The sequence below is a fragment of the Gymnoscopelus braueri genome, assembly GCF_963280865.1.
Source record: "Gymnoscopelus braueri genome assembly, chromosome: 5".
Lineage (NCBI taxonomy): Eukaryota > Metazoa > Chordata > Actinopteri > Myctophiformes > Myctophidae > Gymnoscopelus > Gymnoscopelus braueri.
In genome coordinates, this window is record NC_137606.1 from 53,210,776 (window position 1) to 53,232,310 (window position 21,535).

The following is a 21,535-nucleotide window of genomic DNA, read 5'->3' on the forward strand; positions in this document are numbered from 1 at the left end:
CACACACACACACACACACACAGCCGTATTCCATGCAGTTGAAGCACAAGGGAGCGAGGGGGCAGTGCTGGCGGGCTATGTTAGTGCAGTGAGTGGCAGTTGGGGCAAACGCAGTCCCCACAACATCATTTACGATTCTGTGCCTATCGGTACATAACTCGGACGGCGCTTACGTCGACTAGCAGACCATCGGCCAGTCGTCGCGGGCACTCGCGCCTGGAGGCGCTCGGGCGCGACTCCTCGGCCTCAAGGTCTGCTGAGTTGGCGCGCCTCCGTCATGGTCCAAAACTATACTTTATCGGCGAAAAAAAGTAGTCCGCGGTTGTTTGAAAAAGTAATGTCCCAAGCGGGAGTCAAACCCAGACTCCCAATGGTAGTGAATGGAGGGTCCAATGATTATCGAAGTGCGCCACTGAGGCCAGTGCTTGCATTTCCTGGTTGCTGTCTTTTTGTTGCCGCCTCGCAGCCCCGCGCCTAAAAACAAGCGCTCCACTTCCAATTTACCTGGAATGCCAATTTACCTGTGACATATATACTGTAGGGCTGAGGTGGTTAATGTATGTTTTGTAATAATAATCAAAATCTACAGTAACTAAAGTTTTCAAACAATTGTAGTGGAGTAAAAGTACAATATTTGCCTCTGGAAATTGGAAATACTCCAGTAAAGTATAAGTACCTCAGAATGTTACTTAAGTACAGTACTTGAGTAAATGTACTTAGTTACTTTACAGCACTGATTAGAACACACAGGACACTATGACACAGCTTCACAGGGTCCATCACCAGACTGATTTATTTCATATGCCATTCAACCACAACTCACACACACCAGTGAACACATGCTCATAGAGGACCTGGTATATAATATAATATTCACTTTATGTGACATTTGGTTCCATAAATAAAGGGGGTCCCCAGCTCATAAGTTAATAGAGCATCTATTTTACACTATATTCTAAAGTAGCAGATCTACAAGCTCAGAGCTTGTATTTTCTAAACATTTTGAAAAATCTGGAATAATCTTGGGGGGTCCCTGGGACTAAATATCTTGAGAAGGGGGTCCGTGGCTATAATACATATCAATGTGGGGGTCCTTGCTGTGCCTGTCCTCCTTTCTGAGGTTCTGCTGGTGGCCCTAGAGACGAGGCTATAGTGGCAGAGGCAGTAAAAGGCCATGAACAAGCTCTGTTCAAACACTGAGCCACAGGCTAAATAACAGGTGAAGGTAATGGGTAATCAACACATGTGTGATTAATACAGGGATTACAAGCAAAGGGACGAGATGAGGCGACATCTGGTGGACAAGTATGGAAGTACAGGAGGAGACTGGAGGAACAGGCAGGAACAGGCAGACATCAAAACTCCTGCTTCATCATCAGTCCATCTCTTCCCTCCTAAGAGGAAAAGAACAACGCTACTGTCAGTGGTGGACAAAGTACTCAAATGTTTTACTTAAGTAAAAGTATCAATACTGCAATGTAGAAATACTCTGTTACAAGTAAAAGTACCAGTATTAAGAATTTACTTGAGTAAAAGTACAAAAGTATTGGCATCAACATGTACTTAAGTACTAAGAGTAAAATTACTACTCATTATGCACAATGTCCCATTTCACAAGTTTCCAAATGTCCATCCATCCATCCATCTTCAACCGCTTATCCGGAGTCGGGTCGCGGGGGCAACAGTTCCAGCAGAGAGCTCCAGACCTTCCTCTCCTGAGCAACATTAGCAACTTCCTCCTGGGGGATCCCGAGGCGTTCCCAGGCCAGTGTGGAGATGTAATCCGCCCATCTGGTCCTTGGTCTGCCCCGGGGTCTCCTCCCAGTGGGACGTGCAGCGAGGACCTCCCTAGGGAGACGCTCGGGAGGCATCCGTACTAGATGCCCGAACCACCTAAGCTGGCTCCTTTCCAAGCGAAGGAGCAGCGACTCTACTCCGAGTCTCTCCCGGGTGACCGAACTTCTCACCCTATCTCTAAGGGAGATGCCAGCCACCCGTCTGAGAAAACTCATTTCGGCCGCTTGTACCCGCGACCTTATTCTTTCGGTCATGACCCACACTTCATGACCATAGGTGAGAGTAGGAACGAAGATTGCTCGGAAGACCGAGAGCTTTGCCTTCTGGCTCAGCTCTCTTTTCGTCACCACAGTGCGGTACAGCGACTGCAATACCGCTCCTGCTGCTCCGATTCTCCGGCTGATCTCCTGCTCCGTCCTCCCCTCACTCGTGAACAAGACCCCGAGATACTTAAACTCCTTCACCTGGGGCAAAGCCTCATTCCCTACCCGGACTGCACAATCCACCGGTTTCCTGCTGAGAACCATGGCCTCAGATTTGGAGATGCTGATTTTCATCCCAGCCGACGCACACTCGACTGCGAACCGATCCAGTGAGAGCTGAAGGTCCCGGACCGATGGTGCCATCAGGACCACATCATCCGCAAAAAGCAGTGACGCAACCCTTAGCTCACCGAACCGTATACCCTCTCCGCCACGACTTCGCCTCGAGATCCTGTCCATGAAAATCACAAACAGGATAGGTGACAAGGCGCAGCCCTGTCTGAGACCAACCCCCACTGGAAAATAATCCGACTTACTGCCGAGCACACGGACACAGCTCTCGCTTTGGGCGTACAGAGATTGGATGGCCCTCAACAAGGTCCCCCTCACCCCATATTCCCGCAGCACCTCCCACAGAAACTCCCGGGGGACCCGGTCATATGCCTTCTCCAAATCCACAAAACACATGTAGACCGGATATGCATACTCCCAGGCCCTCTCCAGGATCCCTGCCAGAGTAAAGAGTTGGTCAGTTGTTCCACGACCAGGACGGAAACCACATTGCTCCTCTTGAATCTGAGGTTCGACTATCGGCCGGACCCTCCTTTCCAGTACCTTGGCATAAACTTTCCCAGGGAGGCTGAGTAATGTGATACCTCTGTAATTGGCACACAACCTCTGGTCCCCCTTTTTGAAAAGTGGGACCACCACCCCAGTCTGCCACTCCCTCGGTACTGTCCCAGACTTCCACGCGATGTTGCAAAGACGTATCAACCAAGACAGCCCCTCAACACCCAGAGCCTTCAGCATTTCTGGACGAATCTCATCAACCCCCGGAGCTTTGCCACTGTGGAGTTGTTTAACTACCTCAGTGACTTCCTTCCGGGAGATTGACGCCGATCCCCCATCATCCTCAGGCTCTGCTCCTGTCAGGGAGGGTGGGTCTGATGTCATTGGGTTTAGGAGTTCCTCAAAGTGTTCCTTCCACCTCCCTACGACTTCCTCACTTAAAGTCAGCAGAGCCCCATCCTTGCTGTATACAGCTTGGATGGTTCCCCGCTTTCCCCTCCTGAGGTGCCGTATGGTCGTCCAGAACAACTTTGGTGCCGCCCGAAAGTCCTTCTCCATGGATTCCCCGAACTCCTCCCACACCCGCTGCTTAGCCTCCGTCACAGCTGTGGCTGCCGCCCTTCGGGCCTGTCGGTACCTTGCAACTGCCTCTGGAGTCCCCTGGGATATCATACCCCGATAGGCCTCCTTCTTCAGTCGGACGGCTTCCCTGACCACCGCTGTCCACCAGGGTGTTCGAGGGTTACCGCCCCTTGAGGCACCTAAGACCTTCTGACCACAGCTCACAGCCGCAGCTTTAGCAATAGAGGCTTTGAACATTGCCCATTCCTGTTCAATGCCCCCAACCTCCACAGGGATGCCAGAGAAGTCCCGCCGGAGGTGGGAGTTAAATTCCTTCCGAACAGAGGTCTCCTCCAAACGTTCCCAGTTCACCCGCACTACACGCTTGGGTTTGCCAGGTCTGTCCAGAGGCTTCCCCCGCCATCTGAACCAACTCACCACCAGATGGTGATCAGTTGACAGTTCCGCCCCTCTCTTCACCCGAGTGTCCAGAACATGCGGCCTCAGATCAGCTGATACGATTACAAAATCGATCATTGATCTTTGGCCTAGGGTACTCTGGTACCAAGTACACTTATGAGCATCCTTATGTTTGAACATGGTGTTTGTTATTGTCAGTCCATGACTAGCACAGAAATCCAATAACAAGCCACCACTCAGGTTCAGATCAGGGAGACCGTTCCTCCCAATCACGCCAGTCCAAGTATCCCCGTCATTGCCCACGTGTGCGTTGAAGTCCCCCAGCAAGACTATGGAATCCCCCACCGGAGCCCCATGCAGGACCCCATGCAGGGTATCCAAAAAGGCCGAATACTCTGAACTCTTGTTTGGCGCGTACGCACAGACAACAGTCAGAGTTTTCCCCCCATCAACCCTTAGGCGGAGGGAGGCGACTCTCTTGTCCACCGGGGTGAACCCCAACGTGATGGCACTCAACCGGGGGCTTGTGAGTATCCCCACACCCGCCTGAGACCTCACACCCTGAGCAACTCCAGAATAAAACAAGGTCCACCCCTTGTCCAGGAGTTTGGTTCCAGAGTCCTTGCTATGTGTGGAGGCAAGCCCCACCAGGTCTAACCGGTAGCGCTCTGCCTCCCGCACCAGCTCAGGCTCCTTCCCCACCAGCGTAGTTACGTTCCACGTCCCAAAAGTCAGCCTCTGCTGCCCCTGATTGGTCCGTCTGGAACCTCTGCTGTCACTGCCACCCATCTGACAGTGCACCCGACCCCACTGGTTCCGATCGCGGGTGGTGGGCCCACGTGGCGGCGAAGATCTGCCCACGTTCCTTCTTCGGGCTGTGCCCGGCCGGGCTCCGTGGTTAGCCCGGCCACCAGGCGCTCGCTGACGAGCCCTTCCTCCGGGCCTGGCTCCAGAGGAGGGCCCCGGGCTTCCTCCGGGCCGGGTCGCATCACTTCGTCTTGAATTGTCCATGAAGTGTTTGGTGAACCATTCTTAGTTTCCAAATGTATAAAATAAAATCTTTTGAAAATAGCAGATCTACAAGCTCTCGAGGCATCGACGTGTTGTGAGCTTGCAGATCGGCTATTTTCAAACTGGTTAACTGTTTTACAAAGTAACTAGTAACTTAAGTGTTCAAATAATTGTAATGGATTAAAAGTATAATATTTGCCTCTGAGATGTAGTGGAGTAGAAGTAAAAGTATTGACAATTGGAAATACTCCAATTAAGTACCTCAAAATTGTACTTAAGTACAGTACTTGAGTAAATGTACTTAGTTACTTTCCACCACTGGCTACTGTTAATTACCATATCTGTACAAAACAAAACAAAAAACGTATTGACATTGAGAATATTGGTGATGATGAGGATCTATTGAGAAAGATAAAAAACATTCTGGAAAGCTACCTTCCTATTCATCAGCTGAGCATTTAGCACAAGGGTGGGAATCAGTTTATAATATATTATTAAATTGTGTAGTTCTTCAATATTAATATCAAATGGATTCAGAAACATCATAATGTTAATTATCAGACGTTTGCAGAAACATACAATGTCAATGTTTTCTGTGGCTCCCAGGATGCAACAGTAAGGTTACAAGGAGATGGAGTGAAAACACGCGTGTTATCTTTTTTAATCAATAATACATACATACATAATTCACCTCTTCTACTAATGCAGTGTTTGGTCTAAACATGAATTTAAATGAAAATTACTTACAGATCCTCAGAGAGACGCTTCTCGTATTCCTCTAGAATAGATAGAAAATGTATTATTAAATCTGTGAGACACTGTTGTTGTCCTGCATAGTGCAGGACGGGACACGGTGAGACACTGTTGTTGTCCTGCATAGTGCAGGACGGGACACGGTGAGACACTGTTGTTGTCCTGCATAGTGCAGGACAGGGCACGGTGGGACACTGTTGTTGTCCTGCATAGTGCAGGACGGGACACGGTGAGACACTGTTGTTGTCCTGCATAGTGCAGGACAGGGCACGGTGGGACACTGTTGTTGTCCTGCATAGTGCAGGACAGGGCACGGTGGGACACTGTTGTTGTCCTGCATAGTGCAGGACGGGGCACGGTGGGACACTGTTGTTGTCCTGCATAGTGCAGGACAGTTGTAGTACTTCTGTACCGTTGCTCTGTATTGTTGATGCTTCTTGTTTTTCTTTTTGCCTTGTATTGACAGTACTTTTTCTTTTCCTTACCCTTTACCTGTAACTCTGTAACCTTAACTGCTGTGCCAAAGGAGACTATGACGGACACTGCTTTGAAAACAATGGGAATTGATAGCGCTAGTAGGTTGAGCCTAAATTAAATGACTCCATTCAGAGTCAACCAGCATTAGACACTTAAAAGATTATTTAAACCTCAAAAACACATTTGAAGGAGAGATCATCTTGCATATGTATGCTGCTCAGTTTGAATTCACTCCATTTCAGGATTTTATGCTTATTCTTTATGTATTGATAATTATTTTATTGGACACTGCTGGTACGATTCCCGTTTCAGGTGCAAGCATGTAAATGACAAATAAAATGAACCTTGAACCTTGATTTACGATGACTATCATTGAGAATAAGCACATACCTGATTCCTGTTGGTCCTGGAGAGAGGGAGGAGGAGAGAGAGGAAAGAAAACAAAGACATAAAAGCATTTGAATAGATGGATAATCATTACCGTCATCATTACCAACTCCTTTAGCACTTGTAGGATGGTATCATTTTAAAGTGAGAAAGTGAGTGCTGACTGCATGTATTCATTACCAGCTCTGATACCACTTGGTGGACGGCATCCTTAATCCCCGGCTCGTGTTTCTCATAGATGGCTCCTGTCACAGCAGTGCATTCTGGGAACAGTAGATTCAGCTGGTCAGACAGACTGCAGTTTGATTGATTGATTGAATATTGATTGATTGATTGATTGATTGGATATGTTATTAGGCAGAATGTAAATAACAGCACAAGTACACTTAAAACACTTTGTCTAAAAGGTCCCTCCAAAAAAGTCCTTGCGGTCTTGTTTCCATTGAGGTCCTTGGTATTCAATTCATAGACATATAAAGTAGCACCAACAGTTTAATATTATCACAAAAAAAACACTATATTTACAGAGTTGGGAAAATAAACAAAAAAATGGGGGGGGGGGTTGGGGGGGTGAGAGTCGAAGAAAGGGGGGGGGTCATCTGTCAATGGGAGAAATGGTGCTACTTCTCCCTTTGGCCTCCTGAAAGGTGAATTTTCAGGGTTGTTTTAAATTTTTTGAGGAATGGGGTTAGACTATTCCACACCCGGGTGGCAGTGCTGTAGAAGGAGAATTTACCCATGTTTGTTTTATGGGTGGTGTGTCGGGGCCATCAGCTGAAATCCCCCACGCCTGTTTTAATGACTATAGCCTCATCCTGTTGGTCTCATTCTGACATGAAACACCCTAACAGTTTCAAAATGAAACATCAGAGAGGATGTAATCTGGCACGTCTGGCTTGTGGCATGTCGTTTAAAACGGGCCCCTCCCGCAAACATTGAAAGCCAATCATAGTCAATCGGAATAGAATGTGAAAGATACATCTTGATCACTTGACTACAGGTGGAAATGGGCGTAGCCTATTTGGGGAGTTGTGTAATGATCCAAGGAATGAGTGATTGATTGAATACTTTATTAGACATAAATGCAAACAGCACGAGTACAGTCATACACTTGGTCTAAAAGGATTTACGCAAAAAAAGTCCTAGTACACTTGTTTCCATTGAGGTCCTATGTATTCCAAGGGAAAAATACAATATTATGACCTATTAATTAAGTATTAATTAAATTAAGTATGACCTAAGGTAGCTCTCCACCAAACGGACTACTACAGATTACTATACAGACTGGCAGTCGAATGAAGTCGGGAGATCAGTCGGTTGGAACGTGTGAAATAAAGTTTCTGAATGCACCTGAGAGCCGACACGTCACACTGTAGGGTGCTTAGGGCATGGGGACAAGGTCATCTGTATTTAAACTATTTTGGTGTATCATATCTTTCATATTTAATGTTAATTGATACAATACACACTGTGTGCCTGCAGCAATAGATAGCTAGAATGAAAAAATGGAAGCCTGTCATTTCTGTTCCGAGTAGCCTACTGTAGGATAGGCTATTCACCACACAAGCCTTGCACACAAAGTAATTCAACGTTTCATCATCATCATCATCATCATCATCATCATCAGCTAACCAGAGAGCTCTACCTCCTCTCCGCCAGCCCCGTGCTAGCCGACGGTCGAAAGACTTTCAACGCTTCCCTACAACTTCCGACCCGGCGCGACAGTGTACCCATATGTATACAATCGTGCTGTTTGTTGTGCATGGTGTGGGAGAATGCAAGTCAACCAGCATCTAATATACAACATGACATGCAGCCAGGAGGAACGAGTGAGTGAGCAGGCAGGAATGTGTGGAATTGGAATGTGGCTGTCATCCTTGATTCCTCTGGATTCGCATTTTATCCTCACCTCCTCGCACAGAGGCAGGACTGAGGCGTATGTGGAGGACAAGAGTGTGGACGTTAGAGTATTGGAATATGGCTCTAGTCTTCATTGGTGTAACTAAAGGCCAGAATGCAACTCCTTGCAACTGCCATTGAAGAAAATGGTTGCAAGTAGGCCTATAGTTGCATGTTGCAAGGAGTTGCGACGAGTTGCATTGGTGTGGACTGGCCTTTAGCTCCACTCTTTTCTGATTGGTCATGATGTTTTCTAAATGTTGACATAACTTTACACTGCTTGTCATACAGACTTGTGGTTTTATTTGGTTGAGTCTTTGTCCTTCATTGTCTTACTGTACCACGTACTGTTTACATTTCTGACTAATAAAGTATTCAATCAATCAATCAAACAAACAATACAATTTGATTGTGTGTGTGTGTGTGTGTGTGTGTGTGTGTGTGTGTGTGTGTGTGTGTGTGTGTGTGTGTGTGTGTGTGTGTGTGTGTGGAGGAGGAGGCGTTGTTTCCTTTACCCATGATTGTTGTCCGCTGTGTTCGACAAATATGCCATCTTTTGTTTTGTATGTAACAATGCTTTGCTTTACATGCACTTTGTAACTAGCTGTTTTCCCTTTATCTGACTGCACTGGCAGTGTTTATGTCCTTTGTACATCTTGTATTTCTGTTTATGTGGACATAAATAAATATTTCAAAAGTGTGTGTTTGTGTCTGTGTGTGTGTGTGTATGTATGTATATCTGTCTGTCTCCATGAGCACGAACACCTGCCGCTGATTGCAACACAAACGCGGTACACGACACACAATATTCCATTGTGTTCAGTGGTATTTCAATTTCTCCCCTTGGTGATCAGTTCACCAGTGTTCAGCAAGCCTTTCTCTGCAGTTTGGAGGTCTAAAACTATTCAACTTTACATCCAAGTGATGGTTGTTGCATGGAAGCCATCTTACCTGGAAACAGAGGTCTTTCATCCTGTTCTTGGTGCCAGCACCTCTCCATGAGCTTTACCAGGTCCTCCAGCCCCGGGGCCTGCTCTGGGTCAACCTCCACCAGGGACGGCCTTTGTCCCTTAGGGACCCGATACGCTATGATGGCGGGGTCGGTATCTGAGAGAACAGAGTGGAGGATAGCTTATGGGAGGGGATGGATGGATGAATTGAAGAGAATCCGTAGTAATTTATAGGAGAATAGGCACTTGTCAAACAATGTGTTTCTAATTCGTTTGAATAATCGTTGAATTAACATTAAGCCAAAGAGTGCCATATGTGAGTCAGAGGCAGTGTGTGATTTAAGGAGTGAGAGATTGATGGAGAGACAAAGGACAAAGAAAGAAAAATAAGAGAGAGAAAATCACTTGCCATATGGTTCTTTCCCCTTCACAATGGACCACAGAAGTATCCCATAGCTAAAATAAAAAGGGAGACATCAGCAATGTCAGCAATTACCTTACATATAACGATAACACATAACACATACAAAAGACAACAAAATAAAATAGCAACTAGATAAAATGTCCACATTGTTGAGGTATTTGTCACTGTACACATAGGCCTACGTGAACTTAGGTTAGTTTGCACATACATGTATGCTACTGTAGCTACATGTACAGGGGTGCACATAACTTTTTAGGTCTAGTACTCAGAAGAGCACCTGGAGAGAGAAAAGGACGCTCTGCTTCCAAATTCCGCCGATTTTCGCCGTTTCTTTTTCTCTCACGCCGTTTGGTGAAGCCCCACAGGTGCCCTGTGCTGCGCTGTTTTTATCCGTCAGATTGGGACGTTCACGGTCATTTTTGCACCATTACGGTGCGTTCATCATCGGTGACGAGTGCCTCTAACAGCCGCTGCTGGCTGCGTGCACGCAGCGAGGCAATGCGAGCCGAGGCGATGCGAGACACTCACACAATCACGTGCAGCATGCGTCCTCTCCCCCTGCGCCTATGGCTATACATGGGACCGACGCGTGCTTTAACGTGAATGTGTGAGTGTGGCTTCAGGAATTAAATTCCTAGCCTCGATCTCCAGGCTTTTATTTTTTAGTTTTGCTAAAAAATAAAAGCTTGGAAATTCCTGTCCCAGCTGTTGGTACGCAAAAGCGCCTCGCGTCGTCTGATGTGCCGCGCATTATTTATACCTGCGCACCAGTTATGTGCACCCCTGTACATGTATCTACTTTCTGTTAAACAAAACAATACAAATCTAATAAAACCAGCCTGATCTCCAGACAATTTAGTATACATATTGCATGGACCCAGTGCACGTCATTCTGTGCAGAGTCGCCTAGAAAACCCGAAATTCCGTGCATATGTAAAAAAACGATTCTGTGCCTATCGGTACATAACTCAAACGGCGCTGAGTAGGCACAAGGGAACGTCGCAATGTTCGGGACGGCAACACGCTTGCTTTAGCTCACTCGGTGGTCCCTTACGTGGCGACAGTTCCCTTGAGACTGCGCGCCTCCGAAATGGTTTATTCGCCGTACATATGCACGGAATTTCAGGTTTTCTAGGCGACTATGCACGGAATGACGTGCACTTGGTCCGTGCAATGTATACTAAATTGTCTGGAGATCTGGGTTGATAAAACAGAAAGATCAACATGACTAAATGACAACATGAACTTTCTACTTGAATGGTATGAAGCCTATCCACTACACGTAATGAGCAGTTCATGATTTATGTTGGACATTCAGAGGGCTTTGCAGCAACAGACAGATGAATTGATTCTGGGGATATAATTAGATAGACACAGACAATCCCACAGTGATTTATACCTGTAGACATCAAAGGCACGGGTGGCGGGTGTGCCTGAGAAGGCCTCTGGAGGCTTGTAGCTTATCGTTCCCGCCCCCTTGATGCCACTGGACGTCACAGCGTCGACAAGCTTGGAAATGCCGAAGTCAGTGATCTGGATGAATAAGAGAGGAGAATGGAGAGAAAATAAAGGAAACAGAGATGGAGGAAGAGAGACATGCAGAGAAATGGAAGGAGGAATAGAGCGAAGGTTAGGAGATAGCGAGCAAGAGTGAATGATGATATAGTAAGCGCGTTAGTATGCATCTTTCCTATTCTCTGATACTTTTCTCATAATGTGTTTGTTTACAATCGCCAGTGTGGCAAACGTGTCTCTTTGTATGTGAAAGCCACCTTTTAGAGATTGACAGGTTTCATTTAAGCATTTGTAGCGTAAGCCTGTTACATTCATATAGAGTTGGTGCATGTACAAGACACCTAGGCTGTCCTGTCTAGGGATGGCCAAATGGAGACATTTTCTTAACCGGTTACGTTAGGCCTTACCGATTAATTGATCATTAACCGTTAAGGAGATGTGTTCCCAAAAAAAAGCGCTATTTACCAATAAAAAAATAAAAATACACTGTTTTTTCCCCCCCATAATATAATGGGCTATTTACACATTAAAAATAATGCACCTTGCATTAGAGGGTAGCACGGGTCCACCCGGAACCGAAGACCCGAGCCCCGAACCGCGGGGCCAAAATATTGACGTGTCCCTCGGGCACGGGTCGGATCAGTTCCAAATGCCACGGTGATGGTCCATTGTGGAACCTTGGGCCGTCAACCTTTACTTTATAGAGTGCAGTCAGAAGACAGGCCTTGATAGCCACAGCGTTGATATACTGAATGTAATAGATAAGAACTTCAGAATTCTCCAGGCGCTCAACCGAACGCTTGTTTGCATGCAGACTTAGATGTGGAGCGAATTGCCTTCGTGATATATCAGGTCGTATTGTTTTAATATCATTAATTTGCTGTTCTTTTATTCACATAGTATAGAGGGAATCTCCCTTGTTTGTCAATAAAGATGCCTTGCGCATGTAAAAGGTAATTTCTGTGTATGTCGTCTATAAACTGGACTTTAGGGTTTTATTGAACCAAGAGTGACAGGTCTGCCACGGCACATCAGCTGGTGACCCCGACCGTGACCCTGTCCAGTCCAGACGACCGCTGGATCCATAGGATTCAAATAACAATTCGCCCATACACTATGTGATACAATTCCTTGGGGCCCCAGGAAGGGTACACACGGTGGTATATGTGAATTGTATTATATCAAATTTTAGGTCAATTGTTAAAGATAATGTGTAAATATGTTTGCATGCATGTGAAGTCACCACTGAACAGCAGATTGAATGACCTTTGTGTTTAATACTTAGGCTCTGTACTTCCTAAACCCCATGATGTTCCGTCAGCGTGGCTGGGTGGACCGAGTTGATTCTCCCAGCAACTGTCTCTCTGTATTCTATGATCTTATAGTTTATTGAGACACTACACTGTCTCTCTGTGTTCTATGATCCTATAGTTTACTGAGACACTACGTTAGCTGTGTGTACACGGCTCTCTAATCCGCAAATTACGCCGGGTTCATGGGAAAAGACAGTGCTTAGCCTAGAAGAGTCTTGAATGTTGTGTCTTGTATGTTTTGTCTTGTATGTTTTGTCTTGTATGTAGCGACGTCCGACCGAGTGAAGGTTTAGACTTACAGTGAAGTCTTGAAAAAAATATACACTGCGACCGAGTGAAGGTTTAGACTTAAAGTGGAGTCTTGAAAAAAAATATACACTGCGACCGAGTGAAGGTTTAGACTTAAAGTGGAGTCTTGAAAAAAATATACACTGCGACCGAGTGAAGGTTTAGACTTAAAGTGGAGTCTTGAAAAAAATATACACTGCGACCGAGTGAAGGTTTAGACTTAAAGTGGAGTCTTGAAAAAAATATACACTGCGACCGAGTGAAGGTTTAGACTTAAAGTGGAGTCTTGAAAAAAATATACACTGCGACCGAGTGAAGGTTTAGACTTAAAGTGGAGTCTTGAAAAAAATATACACTGCGACCGAGTGAAGGTTTAGACTTAAAGTGGAGTCTTGAAAAAAATATACACTGCGACCGAGTGAAGGTTTAGACTTAAAGTGGAGTCTTGAAAAAAATATACACTGCGACCGAGTGAAGGTTTAGACTTAAAGTGGAGTCTTGAAAAAAATATACACTGCGACCGAGTGAAGGTTTAGACTTAAAGTGGAGTCTCGAAAAAAAATATACACTGCGACCGAGTGAAGGTTTAGACTTAAAGTGGAGTCTTGAAAAAAATATACACTGCGACCGAGTGAAGGTTTAGACTTAAAGTGGAGTCTTGAAAAAAATATACACTGCGACCGAGTGAAGGTTTAGACTTAAAGTGGAGTCTTGAAAAAAATATACACTGCGACCGTTTGTTTGTTTGTTTGTTTGTTTTGTCTTGTATGTAACAAAGTGATATTGTGTCATTGTTAAGTGTACATGTTTGTATCTACTGTAAGCAGGAGGTGTGCTGCACACAGACTGCTGGTCCGTTCTGTATATGTTCGTTACGCCACCGGACACATCCCCAACTGGTTTTTACAATGAACACCTGACAAGTGGTGGCTGACCGTGTGACTGCTGCAGCTGTATGTGTGTCCCATTTTGGGGTAAGTGTTAGAGGTGAATGCATTAGGCATTGTGAGCGTATGAATGACAGGCGCACCCATTTTATACATTAGGGTCGTGGTTCAACATATTTCATATGTGCCCCTCGATCGTTGCCGTTCCTGGGTCCATATGTGTAATTGGGTTGAACACAATTCATATCGTTCTGCTTGGGGTGGCCGTGTAGAGTACTACTGATTCTGGTTACTGTGGTGCATTCACAAGTGCATGGCTGCGTACCATTTTGAGTCTGACTCAGTGGGGCACAGTGATTTACTTCTGAGTGAACGACGTGTAGGCCAAGGACTGAGACACTACACTAAGTGAGCTTTACACGGCTCTCTAAACCGCAAATCACAACGGGTACATGGGAGAAGATAGCGTGTAGCCTAAGTTGTGTACGTTATGTGTCGTTATGTGTTATTATGTGAAAGCTGAGACTGCGGCTAAGAAAATACTACAGGTTATATTATGTTTAAGCTGAGACTGCCGCTAAGGGGCGACCCCAAAAATACTACAGGTTACATGCACGTTATGTTTAGCTCCAGCATCCGAGCGAGGTGACGTGAACGGCTGGCTCTGCAGCCTAGGGTTGCCCCCTAAATAGTACTACAGTGTGTCATATATGTTGTCTTTATATGTATGTTATATGTACGTCATCCGAATGAATGAAGGCCTCTGTAAGTCCTGTCTGTTTGTTTGTTGTTGTTTTTTTAAGGAGCATCCACTAGTCTACACCTTAGTGGAGACTATTCTTCCTGAGGTCCAGGTTTGTGCTTAAGTACAGTCTTGAGGTATTGTTACTTTAAAAAGCCCTTACAGCTATCTGTATTTTTACTTCCACTGCATACATCTCAGAGGCAGACAGTGTGCTTCTGCCCCTGCAAAACACCTTGAGAACGTTGGTAACTGTTTACTTTGAAGTGGTAGATAATTGCTGCAGAACCACTTCAGCCCTGCATACAGCTCAGCCATTTGGAAATTGCCGATCTACAAGCTCACAAGCTATTTCATCTCAAGCACTTCGTGCTTGTGGATCTGCTATTTTCAAAGGGAAACTTGTGCATGTTAAATCTGAGAAATTGTGAATGGGGACAGGCTGCCTATTACTGTAAACACTTCTCACGTTGGTGTCTCACTCCACTCCGATACCATTTTTTGTTTTTGGTACTTTGACCCAAGTACATGTCAGTGGATAGTGTAATCTGCTCCGTAAGCATTTTGTTTAGAGATTTTGTCCTGCTTAGGAATTTAAACAAGGAAGATAACCGCCTGCACGGGGTTCAGTGGTGGAAGCCAAGGTCACGAAGTACATTTACTCAAGTGTTCTACTTGAGTACATTTTGAGGGTCCCATTTTGTATCTCACTAGAGTGGTTCCAGTTTTCAATACTTTTACTTCTACTTAAGTGTACATTTCAGAAGCCGACATTGTACATTTACTCCAGTATGATTACTGGAAACCGTGGCTGTTTAGGCTAGCTCAATAGTGACTCATTGTGCTAGTAGAATCTGCTATTGTTGTTAGAGTTATGAACAGTCTGAAATACGCTATAACTATGATTCGTAATCCCAGAAATTAAGGACACAGATAACTAGGGAGTGGTAGCCCTTAGATTAAAAGATTGGAGTCAGTTATTTTGGAATATGGAAAAAGAGGAAAAAAAGCGAGGAGAGAAATATGATGTTCAAATAAATTAGTTTCTTCAGAGAATTCTGCAAAAAAAAAAAAAAAAAGAAAAAAAAATAGCTTCCATACAGTAAGTGAGTCACTCCCCTCAGAGAGAGAGAGAGAGAGCCTGGCGCAGCACTATAGAAAAAAAGGGGGGACCCTGTGAACTGATCAGATCTTATATGCAGAAATAATGTACTGTGACCAAACTAAGCGTTATCCGTAATAATTGTATCAATTTGTAGATCTGCTATTTTCGTTAAATTTTATGCACAGTCTGCAATATGTTGTATACCTATGATTTGTATAATCCCAAAAACCAACAGTTTACTTTCTTAGAAGTGACCAGACCAGAAACAACATGCAAGTGCACTAAGGTCACTAAATGATTGTTGACTCTGAACTGAATATCAGTAAAAAAAAATATATATATATATAATAATAATAAAGAGAAAAGCCAATTTGACCGTGTGGTTAAGTAAGTAGAGTGTAAGTGTAAAATAAATAGGTTATATTTAAAATAAGTAATAATAATAATTATTATTATAATAATTTTAAGAATGTAACAGTGGACAGAAAGCCCAAACGCTTCTATGTATTGTTACATTAGTATATCTATATTTTTTTGTTATTACAACTATCTCAGACTTTAGAAATGGGTTGGTTTCACATTCGAGGACTGCAACACTGGTTGGCGGACGGTCATTTCTTTCTATGAACTGGAAACATGCAGTGGAAGGCCCTATAATTCTGTCTGATCGACATGCTGAGGCAGAGGGGCACCAACATTGCAAACTGCAGTGTTCACGAGACTCACTTCCGATGACACCTATGGCATCCAGAGAGCAAGCCTTGGGAAAGCTTGCGTGACTTTTGACAAACTTTTATCTGTTACAGACACTGGAACTACTATGCCATGGAGAAGGACACACTTTCTAAGCAAGAAGTGGGAATATCTGAAGCAAGGTTGACTTACTGCTAATCGTTGTTGTTGGGGCCTCGACATGTGTAAACAAATACATTTTCTATCGCTCTGGGTGGGACACAATAAAAAAATATATATATATATTCTTTTTTACAAATAACATACACTAGAGAGGAGACAAACATGATACTTATTAGAGATTAAGTGGAATTTAAAACAAATGTATTTCTGCTTTAACAAACAAACAATTAGTTGCACTAATATATTATAGAGTAAACCTGATTTTGACTCGCATAGATTAAAGTTTCAAAAGATCACATAATAATATTTCACCAGTAGTAATATAATATTACATCTGATGTATAGTGACATCATAGACTAAAATAACTATAATAGCTTAATCAGAGGAAACAACCAAATTGAAGTGAAACTGTTGTAATGTGTAGTGTTAAATAAAATGTCACAATCAAACTATATATATTCAAATTAAACTAAATTATACAGGCCAATGTCAAATTAGTTAACTGAACGGAAACATGCTGTGTGCGTGTTGGCTCTTTTTGTGCTCTGGCTTGATTTGATTCACATACAGCGAAGTGAGGTGTTTGTGTGCGTTGGTTTCTCTGAAACAGGTCATGGGTTGCAGAAGAGAATTGTACAATCTTGTACAGCCCGAGAATAATGTCAATTGACCTGTGCATAAAGCACAGGAAAGTTGTTTTGTTGTGTTTCCAATTACATTTTGTGTATGGTATGTGTTGTTGTGTATGTCAAAAAAGGTAAAGGAGGGTGGCACCCTGGCCTCTGCACATTCCTATGCTGTGTGCCCTGCCGGGTGTCAGGTCAAGGAGGGAAATAATATGATAGAGATCAAAGACTCACCATCAAACCCCCACCCAATTTTTTTTTAGATAAAGGAGGGACACTACACATTTAATTTGAGTAGTACCAATATCACTCTCAGCCAGACAGGAACATACCATTGTTTCATGGGGTACATCTATGCTGCCCAAGGCCACTGAACGACCCCAGAATACATATTAATTTTGATTTTGATTTTGATAGTAATGTTGGGGGACATAATCTGATCGTAGCGATCTCCCTGGCAGCTTTAGGCACATTAAATATAGGCTGTCTTGCCCTTCGCAAATGGCAAGTGATAAGAGAGCAGTGACAGAGTGATCCCAATACACACCACAGAAACATTTTATTGCCACCTGGGCCCCCATGCTGAACTTGACGAAGAACACCCCTGCACGATATCTACGCCCCGACTTTCGACCTCAAGGAGGGTACGGATCTGACTGGCGCTTGGGGGTTGGGGCCCCTGTGTATAATACGGGGGGCTCCGGTCTCAGGCCCCAGGAGGGTACGGACCCGGGGGGCTCGGGAGTGGGACCTCCGCCTCTTAGCTCATTCAGTGCCAAGTACATTCGTTAATGGCACTGGATGGGTTGGGGGGGGGCCTAGTCTTGGGCTCTGTCGGAACCTCCTCCTCCGGGCTCGGAAAGGTGACCACCTCAACCAGAGGAATTGGAGAAGAAACCAAAAATGCACACAGAGAACAAGAGATATGATTTTTTGATATGATTTTTTTTTTTTTATATATATATATTTTACACATGATAGAATAGTTGCTTGTAAAGGAAAACTCAGTGGGAATGCCCCACTGAGGGACCCTAAGTTTAGCAATGCGATATGGAATCAAATGATGTAATTGTCCCCAATAAGAGCTCATGTCCAGATGGTAGGTTTGGGACTGCCCCAGCCTAGTTCAGAGTTTCCCCTTCAAAGAAAAGGGTTTTCCTCGGCTCACATGACTCAAAAAGAAAAAAATGGGACCTGATTTTTTTTAAAACATGCAATATGTTATGCTAATGGCTAATTTCTATAAAGTACTGTTTAGATTTTAATCTTGTGTTGTTGTGGGTACTAAATTCGTACCCAAGGAGGGGTTGATGGTCCATTGTGGAACCTTGGGCCGTCAACCTTTACTTTATAGAGTGCAGTCAGAAGACAGGCCTTGATAGCCACAGCGTTGATATACTGAATGTAATAGATAAGAACTTCAGAATTCTCCAGGCGCTCAACCGAACGCTTGTTTGCATGCAGACTTAGATGTGGAGCGAATTGCCTTCGTGATATATCAGGTCGTATTGTTTTAATATCATTAATTTGCTGTTCTTTTATTCACATAGTATAGAGGGAATCTCCCTTGTTTGTCAATAAAGATGCCTTGCGCATGTAAAAGGTAATTTCTGTGTATGTCGTCTATAAACTGGACTTTAGGGTTTTATTGAACCAAGAGTGACAGGTCTGCCACGGCACATCAACGGTCGCGGTCGGATCCATTTGAAATGGATGGACCCGTGTGGACCCGTGAGGACCCGACGACCAGCTTTGTATTATTATCATTATTATATTAATCTCTTTAACCTTCGGTTTTAAAATGAGACCAATGCGTTGTAATTACTCTCCCAAATCCATATCGCATGTTCTCTCATAGTTTAATGTTAACAGCCGATTGAAACGCAGCCGATCTCACGCGCACCGCACTGCAGTCGCCCCAAAACACAGTCGCCCTGTAACCTCAGTAAACTATGCCTAAACCTAACCGTAATCCTAAACGTAACCTCATTACAACGGTGCCAAAATCTAACCTTATTCCTAAACTTAACCTCATTAAAACTATGCCTCAACCTAAACATATTTCTAACCTTATCCTCAGTAAAACAAATACAAGAAAATGGGGGCGAGTGTGTTTTGGGGTGAGGCTTTTTAGCAGGTGAAATGCAAAACAAAAGCCACCGGGAAGATGCAAGTTGGAACGTCGTCTGTGTGGAGCATGTTTATGGACATAGTCTGCGGGGACAGGCGGTATAAAGTCGGCGAAATGTTGTCTGTCTGTCTGTCTGCAACACAGAGCAGAATGCATGCGACGCAGCTCGTCTCTGTGATTACTCTGTTGGGGCGGGGGGGAGCAGGAGCTGACTGACACACATGGCTAATCTGAATACCACGGTGATTTTAGCTATAAATGAATACGGGTCTAGAGACCCGGTCAGACCGGGTCGAATACATTTGAATTATCCTCGGTTCGTTTTGGAACGGGTCCAGTTTGCCTCGGTCCCGTTTCGGGCCGGGTCCACCTAGTACGGGTCCGTTTCGGACCGGGTCCAGTAATTTTTCTCGGTTCCGTTTTCTCGGTTCCGTTCGGACCGGTCCAATTATCCACGGGTCAGTTTCGGTTCTAAATCCATCGCTGATTGCCAATTGCAGTGTATGTACAAAACACGGAACTGAGTAGCAGTTCACTCGTTCGGGGCGATTAGCAGCCACAACGTTGGCTGCGTTGTCGTGAACACATGCAGACACTTTTTTTTAATGTTTGGTTGTGCTCGGGTGTTGCGCTCTGAAAATAGCCAATCTACAAGCTCACAACGAGTCGCAGCGTCGATGCGGTGGAGTCCCCAAGACTCCACCGCATCATTTAGTTTAGCTGCCAGGTTGTTTGCTGTGTGTCTGTCGGGCATACTCTGTGTCAATAAGACGGCTGATTTCACGCTCCACTCCTCGTACTCTTCATTTTGTGTTTACTAGCGTTAGTATGTGGTTGCGGGTGTAGACTTGGCCATTCAAAATAAAATGTTAAAAAAATTACGGTTTGCCATTAGCCGTTAGTGTTAACCGGTTGCCAATTTCTTAACGGTTAAAGGTTAACGGTTACCGGTTGGCCATCCATAGTCCTGTCACAACATGGATGCAGGTGAATAAAGTAGGTTAAACACCTCAGATGAGTGTGTGGGTGTATGCAAACAGTACTACACCGTGTGTGCTTACAGGGCCCATACCCCTGTGTGCGTGTGTGTGTGTGTGTGTGTGTGTGTGTGTGTGTGTGTGCGTGTGTGTGTGTGTGTGTGTGCGTGCGTGCATACATGCGTTGCCAGCCTGTGGTGTTTGTGTTTTTAAGTGGCACTGTTTGTACAACTGAGTTGTAAATCACTTGCAAAAGCATGATGGACACTTTGACAAAGACGCCATGGCCATCTCGGCCGTCATGAAATTCCTGACCTGGTCCATGGAAAGTTTCTGCAGTGATGCAGGTGGGATGGACAAGTATGCCTGGTATTTTTTTGTATTCACTTCATCCCATGACCCACCTAATTCAAACACATTTTGCTAGTCTGGGATGGCTCAGGGTAGAAGACAGGGTTAAGCAATTAAATATGGGATTAGTATTTAAGATACCCTGACTAACTACTTCTCCTGACAAACTACTTCTCCTGACTAACTACTCCAAAGTGTGGAATGCCTGACACTGTCCCTTAATACATGTGGATTACTGGCAGGAGGAGACCACAAGGGGAGGTAAACACAATGTTTCCCACAGAAAGGAGGTGTCATTCACTGCAAACATTTTTCCTTTTTCTCCTTTTGTACATAATAGCGCTTTGTATTTGTTGATATGTATTATTGTGTTATTTTTAGGCAAAAAAATAGGCTATTTTTAGGCTATGTTTATGAATTTAATACATAGGGCCACAATGGAAACAATTCCCCAGGACTATTTTTTGTTATCCTTTTAGCCTAAATGTCTGACTGTACTCATGCTGTTTACATTTCTGACTAATGAAGTATTCAATCAATCAATCAATCAATCAATCAATCAATCAATCAATCAAAAACAATAACTGAATGAAAATGAGCTCTAACAATCCCAGAGGATGGACATGCTTGATCCATCAGCACTGATGGTAATCAGACTCACCTTGACATTTAGGCCTGTGTCCAGCAGTACATTGCCAGGCTTCAGGTCCTTGTGGATGATGGGAGGGTTGAGACCATGAAGGTGCTTCATGCCCTGAGCCACTTGGTGAGCCAGTCGAAAGACCAGGGACCAGGGTAGACGGTGGTCTAGTTCTTTCTGTTGATGGAGGGGTTAAAGCAGAAAAGTCTGACTTAGAATCAGTCACACATACACATATGTTCAGTGGATTTTCTGTGGTCTGGGGTTTTCTGAATAATTAGGCAAAACAAAGTGCTGGGATTGGCCCCTGGACTTTGACATCATAGTCCATTAATACCGCCCCCTCTCCTCCCCGCCCTTCCCCTATCCTTCT

General features: G+C 44.5%; 2 protein-coding genes across 2 annotated transcripts in view; both read right to left on the minus strand.

Annotated features, from left to right (window-relative positions):
* LOC308085990 (ankyrin repeat and protein kinase domain-containing protein 1-like) overlaps positions 1–21,535 on the minus strand; it is a gene marked incomplete at both ends in the record, with an annotated part of 28,345 nt that overhangs the window by 4,448 nt on the left and 2,362 nt on the right. Inside the window, 5 exons of the mRNA XM_080429308.1 lie at positions 8,368–8,387; positions 9,309–9,464; positions 9,717–9,763; positions 11,131–11,264; positions 21,184–21,339. Of these exons, the coding sequence (XP_080285434.1) occupies positions 8,368–8,387; positions 9,309–9,464; positions 9,717–9,763; positions 11,131–11,264; positions 21,184–21,339 (513 nt within the window). The remainder of the gene's footprint in view (positions 1–8,367; positions 8,388–9,308; positions 9,465–9,716; positions 9,764–11,130; positions 11,265–21,183; positions 21,340–21,535) is intronic.
* The window catches only part of LOC308086080 (uncharacterized protein), a 499,718-nt gene that overhangs the window by 2,236 nt on the left and 475,947 nt on the right, over positions 1–21,535 (minus strand). The window lies entirely within an intron of this gene.